Source organism: Furipterus horrens, unplaced genomic scaffold (genome assembly GCF_987537825.1).
Source record: "Furipterus horrens unplaced genomic scaffold, mFurHor1.1.pri manual_scaffold_6, whole genome shotgun sequence".
In the NCBI taxonomy this organism is placed as follows: domain Eukaryota; kingdom Metazoa; phylum Chordata; class Mammalia; order Chiroptera; family Furipteridae; genus Furipterus; species Furipterus horrens.
Genome location: NW_028327176.1, coordinates 95,992,175 through 96,017,049, shown reverse-complemented (window position 1 = coordinate 96,017,049; position 24,875 = coordinate 95,992,175). Strand labels below are relative to the sequence as shown.

Sequence of the window (24,875 nt, the reverse complement as noted above, 5' to 3'; positions counted from 1 at the left end):
GTCCAGTTCTAAAATCTATGCTGTATTTTATAACTAACTGACGATGGGGTAAAAATACTCTGGTTTTGATCCTGGGTTACCAGAAAGTTGCGGGGTCATAAGTAGGGAGATGAGAAGGAAAGCACAGGATCTGGTAGGGGAGCTGAGCAATGTAGATGTACCGATGAGGTGCTGTCAAGAAAAGCCAGATAGAAGGGTGTAACAGGGAGTCAGCAATGAGGACTAGAAGAGGTGGGTGAGAATGAAACGTGCCACACGGTTCTTAGGTTCTGATCAATACACCTGAAATACACCTTGATCAGAATTCAAAATCGATGTCTTAAAATATTTTGCTCCCTGGCTTACAAATCATATTCTTACTAACTGCTAACTTAGTCTTTCATTTCAAGTGGGCCAAACTTGAAAGGAATAAAATATACTCACTTAGGATGAAAGTCAGGCCTAAACCCTTCAGGGAGCTGCAATTTATCCATATTTTTTGAATTCTTTGAAGAGGCAAGGTCTATGAAAACAAGTATTTCATATTATTATTCATCAGTCCACAATATTTCTGTGAATTTCCATTATAAATTTCTTTTTAAATATAGGTCAAAGAAATGAAAAACAACAGGAAAAGTTTCCATTAATAAAAAACATGCTAAACATGCATTCAAAGCATGAGAAATACTATTGCTCTCACTGATCAAGGCATTCTTCAACCACTAGAACATAGCTAGGCAAAGTAGGAAAATGAAGTGTATGCTATTTTGTTTTTACAAAAAACAATAATATAAATTCGGCTCAGACTGCTTTCCCTGAGGTCATAATTGCAGTGCATGTTGTGAAATTTGGGGAGCCTTTGGTAATGCCAACAATAAAATAAGTTAGGTCACTGAGAACTCAAGCTAGCTTTGCAATAGTGAGTTACATTCCCCCACCCCTAGAAGCTCTTCAATAAAATGGGGGGATAAGCGCAGAGTATTTATTATAAAAGTCACATGAGCCTCTAGGTTTTCAAGGAGTAAGAAAGTAACATAGTCGCCCTGGCTATTGTAGCCTCAGTTGGTTGGAACACTGTCCTCTAAACCTGAAGATCAAGGGTTCGATTCTTCAGGGTACATGCCTAGGTTGCAAGTTCAGCCCTCGGTTGGGTGGCATGAGAGGCAACCAATCAATGTGTCCCTCTCAATTTGATGTTTCCTTCCCTCCTCCCTCTCCAAAGCCAATAAGCATGTCCCTGGGTGAGGATGAAAAAAAAATAAGAGAGAGAAGTAACATAGTCAAGTCAAATTTAGTTCATTATGAAGAAAAGAAAAACAACAAACTGGCCCTGACCAGTGTGACTCGGATGTCGTGCTGTAAAGCAAAATGTCGCTCATTCAACTGCTGGTCAGGGCACATGCCTAGGTTGTGGGTTGGTCCCCGGTCAGGGTAGGTGTGAGAGGCAACTGATCGATGCTTCTCTCCCTCTCTTTCTCCCTCCCTTCCCATTACTCTAAAAATCAATAAATGCTTCACCCAAACTTAAAAAAAAAAAAAAGAACAGGCAAAGAAGATTAGAATAAGTCAAGTTTTAAAATGAGAAGTTTCATTTCAAAATATTCTTAAACGATTCTTTCTGGGACTAAATTTTCCAACAATTTCAGACTTCAAGGAAAAATGAAAGCAGAGTATCAGAACTTACTAGGAATACTTTCTTCTTTCCTAAGAATCTGTAATGCTTTTATTTGCTGAGATATGGTTCTAATCCACTGAGTCAGATTTGGTTGGTCTGAAAAATTTAACCTGCTAGAAAAGATTATAGAGAGTATTTAGTAGTCTGTTGCTGCTTAGCTGAAAATACAAAAAGACTCCTTAAATGATCATGGGCATAATATTTTTAAATATATTTTTGCCAATAAAATAAAAATATATTATTTGTTACTATAATGTTAATATTATTTGTCAAAATTTTCACTTTTTTTCAGTACTAGAATTTGCTAGTATTTCTTAAACATCACAGTCACCACACCACCACTAATATTTGTTGAGTGTGTAATATATGACAAGCACTTAGTAACGCACTTAATCCTCAAAATATTCATATGAAACAGGTTATATTATTGATTCCATTTTACAGATGAGGAAACCGAGGTTTAGAGCTATGTAACTTGACTAGGCCATATAAGGAACAAATGTGACATTCAAACCCAGTTATATCAGACTCCAAAGCCTGTGTTCTTAATGACTATGTCATAATTGGCCCTAATGGAAAAAAATGCAAAAAACTAAACCACAGAAGTGAGGTGAAATCCAACAAAGGTATTTCCCTCTCCTTCTATGCAATGAATCCTTGATCTAACAATAATTAATCAGTTCAAATACAAATAAATCAGTCCCATGATATTCTTCGGTGTTTGAAAAGCATGAACTTATACTCAAATCTAAGAGAAATTAAAGAAGATTTTGTGGTAGCATAAATTAAGACACCATAGTTTGAACTCCTACAATCATATAATCAAAGGGAAAAAACCTGACCTTGCTTTGAATTGAATCCAAAGAGCACAGAAATAGATGATTCAATATTTATAAAACTTAAATTAGTGTTGTGCATGTAAGGTAGATACCATAATTATAAACTGAGAAATGAAAATCAGATTTAAATAGTAGACAATATTGAGTTCATATTTTGAAATAAGTTACTCCTGTTAACTAGAAGCACCCTAAAAATTATGAAAAGATGGCCCTGGCTGGTAGGGCTCAGTTGGTTGGAGTGTTGTCCTGTGACTGCAAGGTTTTGGGTTTAATCCCCAGTCAGGGCACATATCTAGGTTGTGGGGTCCAGTCCCTGGTAGTCACAGCATGCACAGCAATCAATGTTTCTCTCTCATGTCAATGTTCCTCTCCCCCTCTCCCTCCCTAAAAGCAATGAAAGAATGTTCTTTGGTGAGGATTAAAAAAAAATATGAAATGACAAAAATTTTCCATTTTAAATGCAGCAACAGATTATCACTGTTTTGGCCCAATTCCCAAAGCTATAATCAGCCAATAATTTGCAAAAGATTATATTTAATTGTTAGAATATTCAATAAAGACAGTTTGAGATGCCTCTATCTCCCTTATCAATTTACTGAATATCTCTTAAAAAGTATGAGGGAGATATGTAAAGCAGAATCCTAGAAATAAAGAGTTTTCATAAACACACAAGATTTTTACATCTTCTATAGTGTTTATGGGTAAACAAGAAACTGTTAAATTTTGGCCTATTCTTTTTAAAAGCCAAAATAATATTTATAGACCTGCTAGAAGAAATAACTAAATAAAAAGTTTGGAAAGTATGTGGAAAAACATTATATAGTTACCTAGAGTGACTCCCCTTGCCCCTGGTTTATTATTTCATTATCTTCAAAGGCAGCTAACTCTGGCTTTGACATAAAGGTTTTATGAGCCAAAACTTACTTGTTAAAAATATTTCTTGGAGGAAGCAGCAGAGGAATAACAGTGTTACTCAAGCACTCACAAAGGGGACAAAGGAATTCTCCATTTTCTACGTCATAGCTTGTGTGCAAGCGTAATCTCTGTTGCCTTCGCTGTTCTTTAGCTTGAACGGAATCAAAATACCTTTATAATTAAGAAAACATGAGGTATCAAAAACAATAGTAATTTCTTTTAATTACAGTCTTCAACACTTTAAATAATTTGTTTTCACAAATAATCCAAAAATTAAAATCTTAAAGTGAACTGAATTATTTTTAACACTGGTACTTTAATTATCAAAATGGGTTCTAAGTGCTCTTAAACAGAAAAGTCAAAAAAAGACTGCCTTGTAAAGAAGCATTCACAAAGCAGCAAATTTCTTGGTCCCAGTGCTATCTGGTCACTTTACCAGGGATGGTGGCTGCTTGCTAGGAGTTCATGATAACACAGTTCTAGAATTACAGCATTGGTTTGTTGGTTAGAAAGTAGTAAAGTAGAACAAGTCTGAGGTTATCCCAGTTTAGCTTAGAGAGCCATGATGATCTCAGGAAGTAACAAGGTAACTACTAACACCTTTAGAATCAAGAGATGTTCCCCTTTGAAAGACATTATTACTCTTCTAGGGCTTACCTCACTGTAAAATATTTTTCTTCAGTTTCTAGTTGATATAGATCCCCACATTAAAAAATAATTTGATATACTATGAAATTTCTGCTACCCCTTTACATATATGACAAAGTAAATCTATTTTAATTGTTATTAGGAAGTGATATGGAGTTTTTCTTCAACATCCTTAGATTTTTCTCCCTTTTTCTAGAATGGAATTTCCTTTACATAAAAATTCAATATTGAGCCCTTGTTGGTGTGGCTCAGTGGATTGATTGCCGGCCTGCGAACCTAAAGGTCACTGGTTCGATTCCAGTCAGGGCACAAGCCTGAGTTTTGGACCAGGTCCCTAGTTGAGGGTGTGCAAGAGGCAACCAATCAATGTTTCTCTTGCACATCAATGTTTCTATCCCTCTCTTTCTTTCTTTCTCCCCCTCTCTCTGAAAATAAATAAATAAAATCTTTTAAAAAATTCAATTTTGAGACTTCAAATAAGCTCTTCTTAACTAATATTAAAAATATGTGGACTTCAACCCAAGATGGAGACCTAGACAGATACGCTGCATTTCCCTCCACAACTAAGAAGAAATACAGCTACCGCAAAACTAGAGACAACCAGAAGTTCCAGAAAACTGAGCTGCATGGAAGTCCAACAAAGATATAAAGAAGAAATACTCATCCAGACAGGTGGGAAGGGCGGAGCCAGGGTGGAGAGGACATGGTGCGGTGGTGGCAGCAGTGGTGGCAACGACAGACTGCCGGAAAGCGCAGTCACACATGTTAAAAAGTCAGGAGGGACATATGGGGAGCACTCCTAGCACCAGACCAGACCACACAGCTCACGGTCCCAGAGCCGGGGGAAATAAAGCCTCATTGCTTCTGACTGTGCAAACTAGTGGGGGTTGGGACGGAGGAGGAAACTGCTGGTCTCTCAGCAGAGTCTGCTTGTTTAAAGGGCCCCCACAGTCCTAGAACATCTGCAGACCCACCCACTCTGGGAACAATGGCCAGGGCAACATCTAGAGAGGTGTGAGTCCCATATGGAAGTGGAAGAAGTGCCTGGAAAAGGGGCAAGTGCTGAGCAAGCGGCAGAGTTCCCTCTCAGACCCCTCCCCCCTCACACAGTGCCACAATGTGATGAAACAGGTTGCCCTGAATAATGAATACCTAAGGCTCCGCCCCTTACAACATAACAGGTGTGACAGCTCTACCTAAGACACAGAGGCAAACAAACACAGGAGCCTGTCAAGATGAGGAGACAGAGAAGTACAACCCAAAAGAAGGAACAGATCAAGGTTCCAGTGGGAGAACTAAGCGACAAGGAGATAGCCAACCTAACAAATGAGGAGATAGCCAACCTAACAGACGTAGAGTTCAAAACACTGGTGATAAAAGATGCTTACAGGCTTGGCAGATATGCTTAAGTATGACAAACGCATAAGGGAAGAAGTGAAGGCTTTGCTAAATGAAATGAAGGAAAACCCATATAAAACCAATGATGAAGGGAAGGAAACCGGGGTTCAAATCAATGATTTGGCACATAAGGAAGAAATAAACAGTCAACCAGTACAGAATGAAGAAACAAGAATTGAAAGAAAAAAAATGAGGAGAGGCTTAGAAACCTCTGGGACAACTTTAAATGTGCCAACATCCGAATGATAGGTGTGCCAGAAGGAGAAGAAGAAGAACAAGAAATTGAAAGCTTATCTGAGAAAATGAAGGAAAACTTCCCAAATTTGGCAAAGGAAATAGAGAGTCCCAAACAAGCTAGACCCAAAGAGGACCATATCAAGACACATCATAATTAAAATGCCAAAGGTTCAAGATAAAGAGAGAATCTTAAAAGCAGCAAGAGAAAAGCAGAGAGGTACCTACAAAGGGGTGCCTATAAGACTATCAGCTGATTTCTCAAAAGGAACATTGCAGGCAAGAGGGGACTGGCAAGTATTCAAGGTGATGAAAAGCAAGGACTGACAACCAAGATTACTCTATCCAGCAAAGCTATCATTTAGAATGGAAGAGTGGATAAAGTGCTTCCCAGACAAGGTAAAGCTAAAGAAGTTCATCATCACCAAGCTATTATTATAGTATTCCCTTACTTATCATGGGTATTACGTTCTAGATGCCCCCTGTGAAGTAGGAACCTTACATTTATTCTACACTGTTAAACCTACATAACTTTAACAACATATGTATACAGTACTGCAAAATCCCGCGATATAGCAAAAAAATCCTCGATAAATAATTAAATATAATATTTTTAAAAATCCCGCGATACAGTGCGGCCACGATAAGTGAACCACGATATAGAGAGGGACTACTGTATATGAAATGTCAAAGGGACTTAAGAAAAAGATTAAAATTATGAACATTAAAATGACAACAAACTCACAGCTATCAATAACAGAATCTAAAAAAAAAAACAAACTAAGCAAACCACAATAGGAATAGAATTATAGGTATGGGGATCACTTGGAGGGTTATCAGCTGGGAGGGGGAAGGGGGAGAAATTGGGAAATGGTGCAGGGATTGAGAAGCATAATCGGTTGGTACAAAATAGACAGGGGTAAGTTAAGAATAATATAGGAAAGGGTGAAGCCAAAGAACTTATATGCACGACCCATGGACCTGAACTAAGAGGTAGGGAGACTGCTGAAGGGAAGGGGAGTACTGGGTAGAGGGGAGTAAAGAGAAACAAAACTGGGACTACTGTAACAACATAATAAATAAAATATACCTAAATTTAAAAAAAAAAAGTTACCTTTGCCAACAATGGGCATGCATAATGTGTCCACAGCTACCAGTGTGTGTTCCACAAGACAGATCAGGGTGCATGAATAGTGGATCGTATTTTTCTGTATTACAAAACAAACAAAAAAACCGAAAAAACCAAGCATTTAATTTTCCCATAACAAGTGTAAAACTTTAAATTCTGAAATCCTTGGTAAGGGCTTGTAAATTTGAGATGAAATGCTACTCTATTCCTTTCCTTTGAAATACCAGTAATTTATGCAAGACCCTGGATTATTTAGAAAGCAAGACCCTCTAATTTTCAATGACCTGAGCAAATAAAACATCTCTGAAATGCTAACTAACACTGGAATTCTGTATTTAAGTACACCTAATCTTTTTAACATTTCACTCTTTTAGGGCACTGAGAGACTCCCATTCCTTCCAAAAGCCCCGAGCTCAGTAAAAGGGATATTCTTCATGAGGCTACCTTTAATACCTTCAGGGCAGCTGGGCCACAGGGATCGCTAGCAAAAAAGATGTCTTGTCAGTAAGTGGGTGCTCCCTAGAGGAGTTTCTGCCTAACGACACCCACACAGAGAATAATCACAATCACTGTACCAGAGTTAAAGCATCAGCAAAATATCCAGGACAGCACCCTAGACCAGAGGTGGGGAAAAGGGCAAATCAGTTTCTGCTCTGGTGCCTACTTTTTATATTCAAAGGAGATGAAAAATGAAGACAACCATAAGATGGATGCCTGGTTTCTTTTGGAATTTTTTGAATTCTCTGTATAAACTAGTATAAACATTCTAGAAAGAATTACTCAAGTTTAAATTTGCTTTACATAACAGTGAAAATACCATAGCATAAAGAAAATCTGCTTACAGCCAGCCAAAGTTTTTTCTTCATGAAATAACAAAGTAAATAAACTTGGTGACTCTTTGACCTAGAATGAAATTATAAATCACCTAGTTCAAATGACCATTTTTAAAGATGAAAACATACCAATCTTCCCTACCTAATTAGGTGCTTGAGAGTTACACTGTGCAGACTTTCCTTACAGAGAAAAGGCAATCTTACCAGTGTGTTTCCACATCTTCTTTCAATTCTACAATGTGAAAGGCACTTGCTAAAGTAAATGCTTTGGAAATTCCAAAGACAGTTCCTACCCTCAAGAAGTTTATTGGTATTGTTGAGACATATGCACATATAAACAACCCCAAGAGTAGAGACATAAAAGAGTCTGTGGTGGATACAATAATGTGCAGCCTAGATGCCCCTGCAGGAATGAATGACTGACTTCCTCAGCAGATGGCACGCACTCAACTGTCATTCGTCTTTAAGGGACTACTGCTTTGCTCAAAGTCATACCTCTTTCCAGAGGTCCCCCACAACCTGTCACTGATCAGTCTCCAGGTACAAAGACCCAGCCCCCTTGCCACAAATCAGGACACCTCTGAAGGGCTATTCAACTGCAGAGCTCCCATGAGACTGGCTGAGGGCTTTTGGGGACTGCTTAATGTCTCCCTCTCCCAAACCTGTTTCCTTCTCCCCGACGCCACACATGTTGGTGCCAAGGCCATCCCTAATAAATGTCACACGTGGTCATCTCTATCCATCTGCTTTCTGGGGAACTCTATCTAAAATATTATGACTACTCTTAAGTGAGAATCTGGCTCAAGGACTGCTCATACAACTCTTCTCAAGGGACAAAATAATTAGTTATTTCAGTGTGTCAACTAATTTACAAGTGTGTTGATTGTTACGTACCAAAACATGTTAATGTTATATCACAAAGAAAAGGTTTTCCTTTGAACCTGTGCTATTTTCCAGCTGTCAAATAGGGAATTCCTGCTGAAGTAACTTGCCTAAGATGTTACCAAGCGTATGGAAGCATTATTAGTGTAATAAAATTTCTGTATATCCCTACCCGCACTAAGTGGCAGTCATTAAAAGAAGGAGAGGTTCAAGCTATGACTTACCTGGATCCTGAATGACTTTACTTCTGTTTTTTGATAATACAGTTGACCTTTGAACAAATGCTGCTAGTACCATTGCTTTGCTTTCCACCTTCACCTCTTGCTCCTCTTGACACAATATACAGGTAACAAACTGTCTTTGTTTAGGGACTTGAGTTTGTGCTGGACCCAATGCTGTAAGTGTCACATCTGAAACTACAGGGCTGCAATGAAAGGTTATGAGTATAATTAATGAGCCTAAGAAGTTTCTATGTGATCATAAACAGGAGTTGCCAGGTATACACATATTAAACACATATGGTTTTGATGACTTAAAATTCCTGGAAGTCTTTCATATGTATCAAACCAACTCCTTTAATCCTCACAGCAATCCAATATGCAACACAGAAGCCATTGAGCCAGTCAACTGAGCCTAGCGTACTCATTCTTTTATGAATGTCAAGGGTCTTCTTTATAACATTGTAAGCATGCACCTTCATTATCTATAGTCAAGAGTTACACTCACAGACATATACTAAAAAACTCAGATTTCTAAGATTAATTCCTTTAACTGGAGGTCACAAAATTTACCTATCAATCTTCTAAATTACTTTAGGATTAAAAGTGTACTTATAAGGAAAAAACCAAATTCTTCCCCACTTGAGAAGCAGAGGTCAAGAGATTAAAAATTTTTTATTTAAAAACTTTTTACCTATTATCAAAAACAGCAGAGTTAGAGGCATCCAGTCCTAATGTCTGCTGGAAGAGTTCTTTGTTCTCATCAATAAAGTGCCGCTGCATCTCAGACATCTGGGCCATGATCTTTTCTCTGCGCAGTCTGGCAATCTCAGCTTTTCTCTTCCTCTCAGCTTTGTCTTTGTCTCTTGAACTCTAAAATTATGCTTCATTAAATTAGACCATTAAATGCTAAATGCACATTTCCCCCCCAAAGCAGAAATATCTTTATTATAAGTACTAATTAAAAACTAGTCTACAATCTCACTTTTCAAAACAAGAGGAAAGGTTTCTTAAATCAATCTAACATATTAAATATATATAAAGCAGACCAAAAACACTGCTACAACTAATACAGATAGATAGTGATACATTTCTTGGAATTTACATTTTTGTGAAAAACATCAACTATCAGCTTATTGCAGATAATTTTAAACAGTCAACTTGCTACAATTTTTTGGTGTTGCCATACTTTGCTTATACTATACCTCTTCTGTTATGGCTCCTTCTGTCTCTGCCACAGGACTGGTGGACGAACTCTCCCTCATTTTCTTAATAGCATTAAAAATCTATGAAAAAAGTACCAGTTATTGCAAAGTTATGAAACATTATCAAAATTTAAAGATAAATATTTAATATTTCTCACAAAAAGCACAAGTGATTCAGGAAATTTTACCTTTAATATCCACCTAATCATATCTTTGTGGACTTCTAGGTAGGGAGCATTCTGCAGTGTTTCCAGCATTGCTAGTATGCTAGGAGAGTTGTTTGGTGCTTCCCCAGGCTCTAGTGCAGAAAAAAAAAAAAAAAAAAAAAAGACACAATAATAACAGCTAACGCTTCATAGTGCTATGCACTATGCACAAGAAGATAGAGTTGCTTATAACATCATTTGCCTATCATTTGATTACAGCTCTATTTATTAAGATTTTCAGTACTTCTTGAGAATGTGACATATTTGTACTTCGCAAACAAGTTAACAACTAAAATGCTTTAATCTTTCAAAACTCACAGCTCCTACCAAATGATTATTTTAACAGTCTCTAGCAAAATTAAAAACCCAGCTAAAGTCTACCTGAGATTTTATAAGTCTAAGAAAATGAATTAGGATTACAGGGGTACATTTGTGTTTTAATATATCTATTTGCTTTGACCTTTTCTTTAAGATAAAAAGTTTAAAAAAATTCCTTTATGAATTATTCCTTTATTTGAGGAAAAGAATAAAAGTCAAGTCCACATCCTTAAGAGTACATTTAACTGAATATTAGCTAATTCAGTTTTATAGTAAGAATATCTAATTACTTATTTTATTGATTTAAGTGTTATCATTCTAGCAAAATGTTCCTCTTCCTTAAGAGGTTGAACTACATGACTAATATTTTTCCAAATCTAAAATTCTGCAGCTATAAATTAGGTATGTGACTAACTAGTGTGTTTTAATTATTTAAAATGTTTAAAGAGAGCACTGACTGGTGTGGCACAGTTGGTTGGAGCATCGGCTTGTAAACCAAAAAGTCGTGGGTTTGATTACCATCTCAGCAAATGGCTGATGCTGGTCTGGGGCAGGGAAAGTACAAGATGAGCCTGGAACAGTCAACTTTCGTGCCTGAAAGCAATGTGGTGCTCAAATACTAACAGGTTGGGTCAAAAGGACAAAGAAGCCAACTGAACAGACTCCCACTGACCAAAACTGACACAGATTGAGCATCAAAAGGAACATTGATTATAACTGACTATAAAACACTGATGAAGAATGACCATGAGTAATATTAAAACAAAGACAACCGTAAGCAGAAAGATTCCCAGTTGCCACCCTGCAGGTCACTATCAGACTAACTGCTTATTCTGAAAAGTTACTCCTTAGAGACAAAGTATCATGATGTCTGAAACAAGTGGTTCAAAAGTGTGCAAATGTAAAAGCAAATAGAGCAGAATACTAACTACTGAATCTAGGTGGTAGGTATATGAACATTTACTGTAACTCTTTCCTATGTTTGATTTTTTAATAAAAATCTAGAAAATGCCCTGTATACTGTGGCTCAATGGATTGAGTGCCTGCCTGTGAACCAGAGGGTCGTCAGTCGATTCCCAGTCAGGGTCCCCAGATGGGAGCGTGCAAGAGGCAACCAATTGATAAATGAATCTAGTATAACGATGTTTCTCTCCTTCTTTTTCTCCCTCCCTTCCCCTTTCTCTAAAAACGAAATAAGTAGGACTTCTAAGATGCTGGCAGAGGTAGACACGCTGTGTCTCCCTCCACAACTAAGAAGAAATATATCTATCTCAAAACTGGAGACAGCCAGAAGTTCCAGAAAATCAAGTTGTGTGGAAGTCCAACAAACAAAGATATAAAGAAGAAATACTCATCCAGACAGGTAGGAGGGGCGAAGCCAGGTAGAGAGGACATGGTGTGGTGGCAGTGGCTATGGTCAGTCAGTGGAAAGTGCAGTAACACATTAAAGTAGGAAGGGACACCTGGGGAGTGCTCCCAGCAACAGACCAAACTGTGCAGCTCCCTGTTGCAGTGCCACAGAAATTAAAGCCTCATTGCTTCTCACTGTGAAAACCAGTGGGGGTTGGGGTGGAGGAAGAAACTGCCAGTCTCTCAGCAGAGTCCGCTTGGATAGAGGGCCCCCCAAGGTCCACAGACTCACCCACTCTGGGAACCACAACTAGGACAACAGCTAGAGAGGCGTCAGTCTCATATGGGAAGTGGGAGAAGTGCCTGGAAAAGGGGCAAGTGCTAAGCAAGGAACATTGTTCCCTCTCAGACCCCTCCCCAACACAGAGTGCCACAACGTGGTGAAACAGGTCACCCTGTACTGACGAATACCTAAGGCTCCACCCCTTACAATGTAACAGGTGCGACAGCTCTACCTAAGACACAGAGGCAAACACAGGAGCCTGTCAAGTTGAGGAGACAGAGAAGTATGGCCCAAAAGAGGGAACAGATCAAGGTTCCAGTGATAGAACTAAGTGACGAGGAGATAGCCAACCTAACAGATACAGAGTTCAAAACACTGGTGATAAAGATGCTCAGAGACTTGACAGATATGCTTAAGTATGGCAAACGCATAAGGGAAGAAGTGAAGGCTATGCTAAGTGAAACGAAGAAAAATACACACAAAACTAATGGTGAAAGAAAGGAAACCGGGGTTCAAATCAATGATTTGGAACATAAGGAAGAAATAAGCCAACCAGTATTGAATGAGGAAACAAGAACTGAAAAAAACGAGGAGGGGCTTAGTTTTAAACATGCCAACATCTGAATCATAGGAGTGCCAGAAGAAGAGGAAGAGCAAGAAACTGAAAGCTTATGTGAAAAAATAATAAAAAAAAAACTTCCCAAATTTGGTGAAGGAAATAGACATACAAGTCCAGGAAGCACAGAGAGTCCCTAACAAGCTAGATCCAAAGAGAACCACACCAAGACACATCATAATTAAAATGCCAAAAGTTAAAAAGATAAAGAGAGAATCTTAAAAAACAGCAAGAGAAAAGAAGAGAGTTACCTACAAAGGGCTTCCTATAAGGCTATCAGTTGATTTCTCAAAAGAAACTTTGCAGGCAAGAAGGAACTGGCAAGAAGTATTCAAACTGATGAAAAGCAAGGAAATATAACCATGATTACTCTATCCGGCAAAGCTATCATTTAGAATGGAAGGGCAGATAAAGTGCTTCCCAGACAAGCTAAAGCTAAAGGAGTTCATCATCACCAAGCCCTTATTATATGAAATGTTAAAGGAACTTATTTAAGAAAAAGATCAAAACTATGAACATTAAAATGACAACAAACTCACAGCTATCAACAACAGAATCTAAAAAACAAAAAAAAACAAACTTAGCAAACCAGAATAGGAACAGAATCACAGGTATAAGGATCACTTTGAGGGTTATCAGCTGGGAGGGGGAAGAGGGAAAAAATGGGGAAATGGTGCAGGGATTAAGAAACATAATTGGTTGGTACAAAATAGACAGGTGGAAGTTAAGAATAATATAGGAAAGGGTGAGGCCAAAGAACTTATCTGCATGACCCATGGACATGAACTAATAAGGTGGGGTGAGAATGCTGGAGGGAAGGGGGGTACTGGGAGGAGGGGAGCAAAGGGAAAAGAAATTAAGACAACCTTAAGAACATAATAAAATATACTAAAAAATAAAAGTAAGAAAAACTAAATAAGTAAAAAACAAACAAACAAAAAACCTAAAAAACTTCCCTGGTCTTTTAAAAAAAGTTGTATTACTTTATATAAAATGATAATCTAATCTTCTGTAGCTAATTTTCTTATTTTCAATATTCATTCATTCATTTATAGAGAGGGGGGAAGGGAGAGAGAAAAGAGAGGGAGAGAAAGACTGATCCGTTGCCTCTTGCATGCTCCCAACTCTGGATCTGGCCCAGAACTGTGGACCTTTTGGTTTGCAGGCCAGTGATCAATCCACTGAACTACACCAGCTAGGGCACAGATTTTCTTATTTTCAATATGTTTTTATAAGATAACATCAACAATTTAGAGTGAAATCCTGATAGCATACTTTGTATTTTTAGAAAAGTGTATCTTAAGAGTTTAAATGTACATGCTACATTGATTTAATTTTTCTGTTTATGGATTAAAATTCATATATTTTAATTTAGATAGAAAGGAAGGGAGTGAAACATTGATACAAGAGAGAAGCATCTACTGGTTGCCCACTGTATGTGCCTGAACCGAGGACTGAAACTGCGACCTAGGTATGTGTGCTGACTGGAAACCTACAACCTTTCCGTTACAGGACATTACAATTAACTGAGCCCGCCTGGTCAGGGCACGCCATAATTTTTTTGTTTTTAATTTTATTTATTCATTTTTAGAGAGATGAAGGGAGGAAGAAAAAGAGGGAGCAATACATCAATGGGTTGCCTCTTGCACGGCCCCAACCCAGCCCACAACCCAGGCATGTGCCCCAACTGGGAATCGAACCTTCTGGTTCGCAGGCTGGCACTCAATCCACAGAACCACACCAGCAAGGGCTCCTCTTTCATAAGTTTCTTTTAATAAAAATATATCAGGATCTGATATAATACCTTAATACACAGATGAATATATACAGCCTCAGAAATTTGGATTCAATATAAGCTACTTAGAACCTATATGAGCAAATAAAAGAGGCTATATTGCATATTTAAAATCACTGATGTTTTGAGTTAGTTTAGGAAGAAGTGTGTACATACTTGATATCTTCTGAGTGAAGGTAAATGTTACTACATGCTCTTCCATGACATTTTCCAAATGCTGTTTTTCTTCTTGTAGTGCCATTCCAATTAAATGTAACACCTCAAATATAAATATATTTTGTAATTTTTAATAAAACAAAATCAAGTATACATCAGAAATAACAAATTCATTAGTGAAAAAAGAAATTAAACTATTAAAGACTGCTAAGTGCAACAAAAAGCAGTTCTAAGTATTAATTTTTATTAAAGTCAAATTTTATGATTCATTTTGTAATAAAGCAAGGAAATAATTTCTACTTTAGCTAGGAAAAAAAATTCAACTGCAAATTCTAGGGTAAGTTAAAATTATTACTAGATGTAGCCAGCGATTCATGTTAATATATATTTTTCAGTTTTATTCTGTCCCTACACTATTTTAAAAAATCTTCTAAGAATTAATAGCCAAATAATTAGAGATGCAAACATTGATCATGCGATTATCTAGTCTCCAATACTACCTAGTTTCATGTGTTTCTATGGACTAAAAATAGTAACCACTTCAGAAGGAGACATATTTTTATCTCAAATGTCACATAATTCAAAAAGATGTTCATAATTCTTCAGTATATCTCAAAAAATCCCTTACCAGTCTCCTAAGAAACCATGTAATTAAACTGAATTTATTTGCATTTTTTATTGCTCTTACCCTCTTATCAAATTTCTGAAGGACATATATGTGTGTGTGGTGTTTCTGTATCTATCTTTACACATAGTGCTATTGTGGTTGTCAGATGTGGAAAATCTAGGTTAGCCTGAATGTCATACGGTGAATTTCATTCTAGAATCAATCAATGAGAGGCAGATTGGACAACAGGACCAAGATAATGACAACCACGTGGTATAAAAAAAATCTTACAGACTTGTACTTTATTGTCAGACACAAAAGCAGTAATAATATAATTATATTTCAGAATCCTACATTTGTCCTAAGTTTTCTGGGTACAGATGCTGACGAAAGGATTTTGGCTTTTACTATAAAACACAGAAATACTGAATGTCTTCAAACCTACCCTTTGCAGCATGGACTCAGACCAGGTATATCCATTATGTTCCACAGCCCACTGTAGTATTGTTCTCATGATGCACAACATGACATCTGACTGCAAAATGTTAACCAGGCTTGCAAAGAGAGGGCAAAATGGAGGCAAAATGGGAGGTGGAAGTGCTGAAAATAAAGTCATTATTGGTTTCTTTTGTTGAACACGTTTAAAAAATTATCTTTTTATTAGATACTTTTGGTAGTCTTCAAAGAATATTCATTAACATATATCTTAAAACTACATTTTAATTTCTTAATGTCAGTCAAATGCATAAAGAGCTTCATAAATAGCAGCAGTACAAAGGACTTTCTTTTCCCTAGAAATGTCTTAAAATATGAGATAAAAACCATTAACCTAGAGATGACTCAGTACAGATTATTTCTACATTAGCATATTTATTAGTCCTTTGAATGTTCACTTGGAAAGCTTACATTTAAATCTTCCATGTCAGCAGGATAAACATCAGTGTCAACAGAAAACAACGTTTAAAAAGTAAAAGAGACTGACATGAGATTTTTGGAAAAATTAAAAATACCTGTATCTTCTTTATTTTGTCTTTTCAATTTCCGTTGCGCTTCCTCTGCCTAAAAAAAAAGAAAGTAATTTGAATAGGGAATTAGTCATACAAAACAATCTAATATCCAAAACTACCAACATAATCTTTGTCACATTATCTTCTGATTTCAGAAGACTTTTAAGCCTTAGTTTTGTAATCCTCCCCACTAAACTGATATATCAAAGTTAATTCCGCTCCCCTCCCCCCATAGGTTCTGTGTTGCTTTAAAATGCAGGGGAAACATGTACAAACCAAAAACTTATTTAAGTTTGAGCTCTATGACATGCATCAAAAACTAAAGCTTCACATTTAAATTTTGTTTAATGACATTTATTGAAAAAAGTATTTTAAGAGTAGACTGCTAAAAGGCAAAATTTAACTAGCTAAGAATGATTAGGAAAATTCCTAAATCACTATAGAAAAGCACAATGTTAAGTTGTAGCAATTTTAAAATGAGTGTATAATAAGCTAACATTGTAATATGTGTTGACAAATTTGTCTTCAAAAGCCAATAAAATACAATTATACATGTGTTGGGGTATGTATATAATCATATAGATCTTATTTATCTATGTACAAAACACTTGGGGGGAAAACCCAAAATGTTAGATGGTATTATTAAAGGCAGCCTATATATTTTTCATATCTTTTTATATTTTCCAACTTTCCTACAATAAAAAATGTAGCCTTTTTTCATCTGTGAAAAACAGTAAATGTTGTTTAGACTAAAACAACAACAAAAAACCCCAGCCCAAACCTTTCCGAGTACACTTGCCATTTTTCCAATTACCTTGGACTGCTCTGCTCTTGAAAAGTGATAGAAATACAAATTGAACTCTTTGGCACACTCTGGTTTCAGTTCATACATGCCTTTTCCTGTTAATCCAGGTTTTCTATGGGAAAAAAAATGGTCCTTAAAATACTATTTTTAAAGTCATACACTAATTCATGAGATAGTCTTAGATAATAGAATAAGAACACAGAACTCATATTGCTGGTGAGTGTAAGCTGGTATTATTTTCTATGGGTGGAACTGGCAATGTATATCCAAAACTTTATACTCCTATGTATTCATTTTCTCTAGCACACCCACTTTCAGTTGTTCCTAACCAGACAAGTGAATGTGATGGTGCAGTGGCAACAATTCAAAGTCTAACAAGGAAGAGGTTACAAACATTATGACATCTCCAAACAATAGAACACCATTAACAGTGATGTTATCTTCTATAATTTGACATATAAAGGTGTCTATACTACACATTCTACCAAGTAGTAAAAAGTAGGTACAATTTTAAGGTTTAAATAATATTTTCTGTATATTAAAAAAAAATATTTTCTCGCCCTGGCTGGTGCGCCTCAGTGGATTGAGCTCCAGCCTGTGGACACTGAAGGGTGGCTGGTTCAATTCCCGGTCAGGGCACATGCCTGGGTTGTGGGCCAGTCCCAGGTAGGTACGTGTGAGAGGCAACCGACTGATGTATCTCTCACACATTGATGTTTCTCTCCCTCCCTTTCTCCCTCCCTTCTCCTCTCTCTAAAGTAAATAAAATCTTAGAAAGAAGCTTTTTTTCCTAAAAGAATGTATTATCTTTATAATCAACAAAAATAGTGCCATTGGGATGGGTTGGGGAGCAAGAAAAAAGCAGGATTAAGACACTGCTCAACAACCTTAGCGGATAAACTATTTTATTGATTGGACAACACACTGGACACTAGAAAAGACAGCATTCAGAGGCCTTCTTAGGTGACCCATTAAAATGGAAACAAAAAAAAGTAATTTTAAGAAAGCTTAATGCATTTGTTTAGATCACAGGCAAAGGTTACTTTTAATTATCTGAACACCTATTCTAAATAAAGTGAAATCCTCATAAAGCTACTTTAAGTTGCTGAGCACAGGGCTAGATTATAAAAATGAAAGTGAGAAATATAGATCAGAATTAAATATTTGAAAATTTAACTCTGAAAGCAACAATTTCATTCTCAGTTCCATCATAGGAAACACTCTACAAAAAGTGATTGTATATTGTACGTGAAAAAAGAAAAAGTAAACTCACTTGAAATGGGCAACTGATTCAATGACACTCTCCATGCCAGTCTCCTTATTCTCCTAAAGGTATAGGAAACAAATAAGTGTGTTTCATGTTAATATCTGCTAGTACTCTTAGCATTGGGCTTTTTATCTCACTATGCTACACTCAACAACTCTATGACGCAGATATACTATTATCCCAATGTTTACAGATGAGAAATTCTATAATAAAGATAATGATTAATATATGATTAGGGAAACTTCTTTCAGATTAATATAATATTAAAAAATAAGTCATTACCATAGGGAATCATGGTGACAGCTTTCAAAAGGAATTAAATGAAAACAAAGTACACATAACATTTAAACAAAATTTACATAAGATATTGTAATATTTTGTGAAGTTATACTAATTTCTTACCTATTTTCAGTAAAACAGCATTTCCTAAATTATATCCCATTCCTATTAACATCTTAATAGTAATTCTGTGAATAAAATATTTTCTGGTCAAAAACATTCAGTAAATATAGTTGCTATCACTTTATATAAAGCATATATATCACTTTTAAAATGCTCTTTTAAATTTTATTTTTCCTTGTTCCAAAGTCTAAGTGAAAATGAAATTGCTTCCTCATCTAACAACTGAGGATTAATTTCCTGCATTAAAATGTAGAACTAATTTTTTGCCCTGGCCAACAGGGCTTAATTGGTCGGAGTGTTGTCCCATAACTGAATCGTTGTGGGTTTGCTCCCAGCTCCAGGTGCAGACAGGAGGCAACCAATCAATGCTTCTCCCTCTCTCTAAAAAAAAAGCAAGAAGCAGAGAAATGCCCCTGGCCTGCGCGCCAGCTCAGGGGAACGTCCCCTGGCCCTTGTGTCTGCCCACCGCCCTGGCCCTGCCTGCTGGCTGGCAGAAAAAGGTGCACTTGCCACGCTCAACCTGGACTGCATCTAAATGAAGACGAAATGAACCAGATGAGCTTTGGAAAACTTTGAATGCTGGTTCTGGAGCGAAAAAACTGGAGGAGCAGCAGACTAGATCCCAGGGAAGACTAAACCTCAGTGCTACAGGAGAAATCTCATAAGCAGACTACTCCCCTCCAAGAGGCATCAGCCAGAGGCAGCTCAACAACTGTCAGAAGTGGACAGAGTGACTCTCAATCAGCTAATTTAAGGGAAGGACCCACCAAAGAGCAACACAACAAACAACACAAAAGGCTACTAGAGTCCAAATAAAAGGCATAAAGGGCATCCCAAGGGCCTCAAGTTAAGGAGATCAAGGAGTCTGCACCACTGAATTGCAGATTCCTACCACAGAAGGTTACACCAGAAAGGCAGAAAATAAAAGCAGATCATTCTAAGAAGCAGAAACAAACAAGACCAGCCACCGAAAATGGGGAGGCAGAACAACATCCCACCAAAAGGAAAGGAGGAATTCCCAGAAGGAGGGAAAGAGATTAGCAAACTATCAGATATGGAATTCAAAACAGTAGTAATGGGAACCCTGGCTGGTTTGGCTCAGTGGATTGAGCGTCGGCCTGCGAGCTAAGTGTCGCTGGTTCGATCTTCCAGTCAGGGCACATCAGAGAAGGAAAACTCTGACTCCAAAAAACCTCCGCTGCCTTGCGACATACCTCTTCAGGGGAAAGGCTAAGGGAGTAAACCCCGACAGAAAATCCAGAGCCGGAGTCCCTAAGGCGGTTTGACGTTGTAGTCAACACCGGCAACTCCTGCGGCGCACCTGAAGCCAAGCTGTATTGACTCCGTCTTTCCCTTGGACCCTTCAGCTGCGAAGAGAGGGGGGGTCTGCTGCATGGGCAACAGCAGACCCTCCATATCACCCTGCCCAGGCTCTGTAGCTTCAGCTTCACTGGAGAGGACACTCCAGCGTCATCGCAAGATGTCGATTCAACACGGGAGGAGACAGATACCGTGTCACTCCCGAGTCGGACTGCACAGCCATTCTCGGCGGTGCAGATAAGACTCTTAAGAAGCTACACCATCGTCTCTCGAGACGGACGGCTGCCGACGAGTAATGGGAAGCTCAATGAACTTAACAAACTCAAAGAAAGCTACAGTGAACTCTAGGGGAACTACAAGGAGCTCCCAGAAAACTGCAAAGAACTTCAGGGAAGCTACAAGGAACTTACTGAGAACTACACCATTATAAAAAAGGACATAGAACTATCAATAAGAACAAGGAAGAAATGAAGAATACAATTTATGAACTGAAGAACACAGCAGAAGCAATCAAAAGCAGGCGAAACGAAGCAGAGGATCAGATCAATGAGTTAGAGGACAACGTAGACAAAAATTCCCAGACAGTGCAACAAAATGAAAAAAGACTGAAAAAGAATGAAGAGGGTCTAAGAAAGCTGCAGGACAACATGAAACATATCATAGGGACACCAGAAGAAGAGGAGCATGGGATAGAAAACCTGATTGAAAAAGTAATGACAAAATTTTCCTAACTTAATGAAAGTCATCCAAGTCCAGGAAGCACAGTCCCAATGAAGATGAACCCAAAAAGGCCCACTCCAAGGCACATCATAATTAAAATGGCAACATTCAAAGACAAAGAGAGAATCCTAAAGGCAGCAAGAGAAAAACAGCAAATAACATACATGGGAGCTCTGATAAGACTATCAACTGATTTCTCAACAGAAAAACTACAACAGAATGGAATGGCAAAAAATATTTCAAGCAATGAAAAACAAAGGCCTACAACCAAGACACTCTACCCAGCAAGGCTCTCATTCAAAATGGAAGCTGAAATAAGGAGTTTCCCAGACAAAGAAAGACTAAAAGAATACATCTCTACCAAACCAGCATTGCAAGAGATGCTAAAGGGAATGCTTTAAGAAAAAGAAGAAAGAGACAGAGAGAGGAACACAGGTACAAAGGGAAATGAATAAATACCTGTCAATCATAACCTTAAATGTAAATGGATTAAATGCTCCAATCAAAAAACATAGGATAGCAGAATAGATATGAAAACATGACCCATAAATATGCTGTCTACAAGAGACACATCTCAAAACAAAAGATTTACACAGACTGAAAGTGAAGGGATGGAAAAAAGTATTCCAAGTAAATGGACACACACAAAAAGCTGGGGTAGCAATACTTATATCAGACAAAAAAGATTTCACAACAAAGGCCATAAAAAGAGACAAAGAAGGACATTTCATAATACTTAAGGGAACAATTCATCAAGAAGGTATAACCCTAGTAAACATATATGCACCCAAAATAGGAGCACCCAAATATATAAGGAAAATCTTGGAAGACTAAAAGAAGGATATCAACAGCAACACACTCAAAGTAGGGGACTTTAACACCTCATGTTAACAATAAACAGATCTTCAAAGCAAAGTAATAGCAAGGATATTGACGTACTGAACAACACTCTAGATCAAATGGACTTAGTTGGTATATATAGAATTTTTCACCCAAAGAAGCAAAATATACATTCTTTTCAAGTGCACATGGAATATTTTCAAGGTAGGACATAAAACAAGCCTCAACAAATTCAAGAAAATTGAAACTATGTCAAGGATCTTCTCAGATCACAATGACTTGAAACTAGAAATCAACCTCAAGGAAAAAACTCAAGACATTTAAACTCATGGAGAATGAATAACACGATATTAAATAATGAATGGGTTAACAAAGATCAAGGAAGAAATCATAAAGTTTCTGGAAACTAATGATAATGAACACACAGCAGCCCAAAACCTATGGGACACAGCAAAAGCAGTCCTGGAAGGGAAGTTCATAGCAATACAAGCATACCTGAAAAGGATTGAAGAATCTCAAATAAAACACCTAACCCTACAACTACAAGAACTAGAACAACAACAACAACAACAAACAAAGCCCAGGGCAAGAAGAAGGAAGGAAATCATCAAGATCAGAGCAGAATTAAATAACATAGAGATTAAACAAACAATTCAAAAAGGTCAACAAAAGTAGGAGCTAGTTCTTTGAAAAGATAAACAAAAATCGACAAGCCTTTAGCCAGGATCATCAAGAAATAAAGAGGACCCAAATAAACAAAATCAGAAATGAAAGCGGAGAAATCACAACGGATATAGAAATAAAAGGATTCTAAGAAATTACTACAAAAAACTGTATGGCAAGACACTTAGATGAAATGTACAAATTTCTGGAAACATATAATCTTCCAAAACTGAATCAAGAAGAAGCAGAAAGCCTGGACAGACCAATAACAAAGAGTGAAATTGAAGCAGTAATCAAAAAGCTCCTGACACACAAAAGCCCTGGACCGGATGGCTTCACAGGTGAATTTTACAAAACACTTAGGGAAGAACTAACATCTACCCTTCCAAACTATTCCAAAAAATCCAAGAAGAGGGAAGACTCCCAACCTCTTTCTATGAGGCCAGTATTACCCTAATTTCAAAACCAGGTCAAGACACAACAAAGAAAGAAAACAACAGGCCAATATCACTGATGAACATAGATGTTGAAATCCTCAACAAAATATTGGCAAACCAGATGCAGCAACCCATTAAAAAGATCATACACCGCAATCAAGTGGGATTCATCCCAGGGATGCAAGTATGGTTTAATATTAGCAAATCAATCAATGTAATACACCACATAAACAAAATGAAAGACAAAGACCACATGATCATATCAATAGATGCTGAAAAAGCATTTGATAAAAGTACAACATCCATTTATGATGAAAACTCTCAGCAAACTGGGAACAGAGGGAGCACACCTCAACGTAATAAAGGCCATATACAAGAAACCTGAAGCCAACATCATACTCAATGGGCAAAAACTGAGCCCATTCCCCCTGAGATCAGGAACAAGACAAGGATGTCCACTCTCTCCACTCCTATTCAACATAGTCTTGCAAGTTCTAGCCACAGCAATCAGACAAGAAAAAGAAATAAAAGGCATTCAAATTGGGAAAGAAGAAGTAGAACTGTCATTATTTCTAGATAGACTCCATGAAAAAAATTACTTGATGTAGTAAGTGAATCTGGCAGATTAGCAGGGTTCAAAGTCAATATTCAGAAATTGAATGCATTTCTGTACACCAGCAATAAAATATCAGAGAATAGAAACTAGAAAAAAAAATCCCTTTTACTATAGCAACAAGAAAAATAAAGTACCTAGGAATAAACTTAACCAAAGAGATAAAAGACCTGTACTCAGAAAACTATATAACGCTGAAGAAAGAAATTAAGGAAGATACAAATAAATGGAAGCATATACCATGTTCATGGATGGGAAGAATCAACATCATTAAAATGTCCATACTACCCAAAGCAATTTACAGATTCAACGCAATCCCTATTAAAATACCAGTGACATATTTCATTGACCTAGAACAAATACTTCAAAAATTTATATGGAACCAAAAAAGACCCCGAATAGTCACAGCAATCCTGAGGAAGAAGAACACAGCAGGAGGAATCACAATACCTGATATCAAACTAAACTACAAGGCCATGGTAACCAAAACAGTCTGGTACTGGCATAACAACAGACATATAGATCAATGGAACAGAATAGAGAGCCCAGAAATAAACCTCTGTCTATATGGTCAACTAATATTCGACAAAGGGGGAAGGAACATAAAATGGAGTGAGAAGAGCCTCTTCAACAAATGGTGCTGGGAGAACTGGACAGGGACGAGAAAAAAATGAAACTAGACCACTAATTTAAACCACACACCAGAATAAACTCAAGATGGATCAAAGACTTAAATGTAAGCCATGACATCATAAAAGTCCTAGAGGAAAACAGGCAGGAAAACTTCAGATATGCCACATAGCAATATTTTCACCGATACATCTTCTAAGGCAAGGGAAATAAAGGAAAGAATAAACATACGGGACTACATCAAACTAAAGATTTTCTGCTCAGCAAAAGAAAACATTAGCAAGATGAAAAGGGAACCAACCATATGGGAAAACATATTTGCCAATGATATCACAGACAGGGGACTGATCTCGAAAATATATAAAGAACTTATACAACTCAACACCAGGAAGATAGACAACCCAATTAAAAAATGGGCAAAAGACCTGAACAAACACTTCTCCAAAGAGGACATACAGAGGGTCCATCAGCATATGAAAGAATGCTCAACATCACTAGCCATCAGAGAGATGCAAATAAAACCCACAATGAGATACCACCTCACACCAGTCAGAATGGCCATCATTACGAATCAACAAACAAGTGCTGGCGAGGATGCGGAGAAAAGGGAACCCTAGTGCATGGTTGGTGGGAATGCAGACTGGTGCAGCCACTGTGGAAAACAGTATGGAATTTCCTCAAAAAACTAAAAATAGAATTGCGTTTTGAACCAGAAATTCCTCTACTAGGATTATACCCGAAGAATCCTGAAACCCCAATTCAAAAGAACTTATGCACCCCTATGTTCATAGCAGCCCTGTTTACAATAGCCAAGTGCTGTAAACAGCCTAAGTGCTCATCTGTGGATGCGTGGATTAAAAACTGTGGTACATTTACACAATGGAG

At 37.4% G+C, this 24,875-nt stretch overlaps 1 protein-coding gene across 5 annotated transcripts in view; it reads right to left on the bottom strand.

The window, feature by feature from the left end:
• The window catches only part of UBR2 (ubiquitin protein ligase E3 component n-recognin 2), a 132,300-nt gene that overhangs the window by 24,058 nt on the left and 83,367 nt on the right, over positions 1 to 24,875 (bottom strand). For 4 of the 5 annotated variants that reach the window (XM_090282419.1, XM_090282418.1, XM_090282422.1 and 1 more), the window contains 13 exons: positions 18,372 to 18,424; positions 17,108 to 17,210; positions 16,297 to 16,345; positions 15,732 to 15,886; positions 14,680 to 14,782; positions 10,144 to 10,253; positions 9,956 to 10,036; positions 9,445 to 9,623; positions 8,757 to 8,956; positions 6,803 to 6,896; positions 3,418 to 3,579; positions 1,664 to 1,767; positions 424 to 502 (listed from right to left, as the gene is read on the bottom strand). In XM_090282419.1, coding sequence (XP_090138545.1) covers positions 424 to 502; positions 1,664 to 1,767; positions 3,418 to 3,579; positions 6,803 to 6,896; positions 8,757 to 8,956; positions 9,445 to 9,623; positions 9,956 to 10,036; positions 10,144 to 10,253; positions 14,680 to 14,782; positions 15,732 to 15,886; positions 16,297 to 16,345; positions 17,108 to 17,210; positions 18,372 to 18,424 — 1,472 coding nt within the window. The remainder of the gene's footprint in view (positions 1 to 423; positions 503 to 1,663; positions 1,768 to 3,417; positions 3,580 to 6,802; positions 6,897 to 8,756; positions 8,957 to 9,444; positions 9,624 to 9,955; positions 10,037 to 10,143; positions 10,254 to 14,679; positions 14,783 to 15,731; positions 15,887 to 16,296; positions 16,346 to 17,107; positions 17,211 to 18,371; positions 18,425 to 24,875) is intronic. The other variant, XM_090282420.1, reaches the window with a different exon arrangement.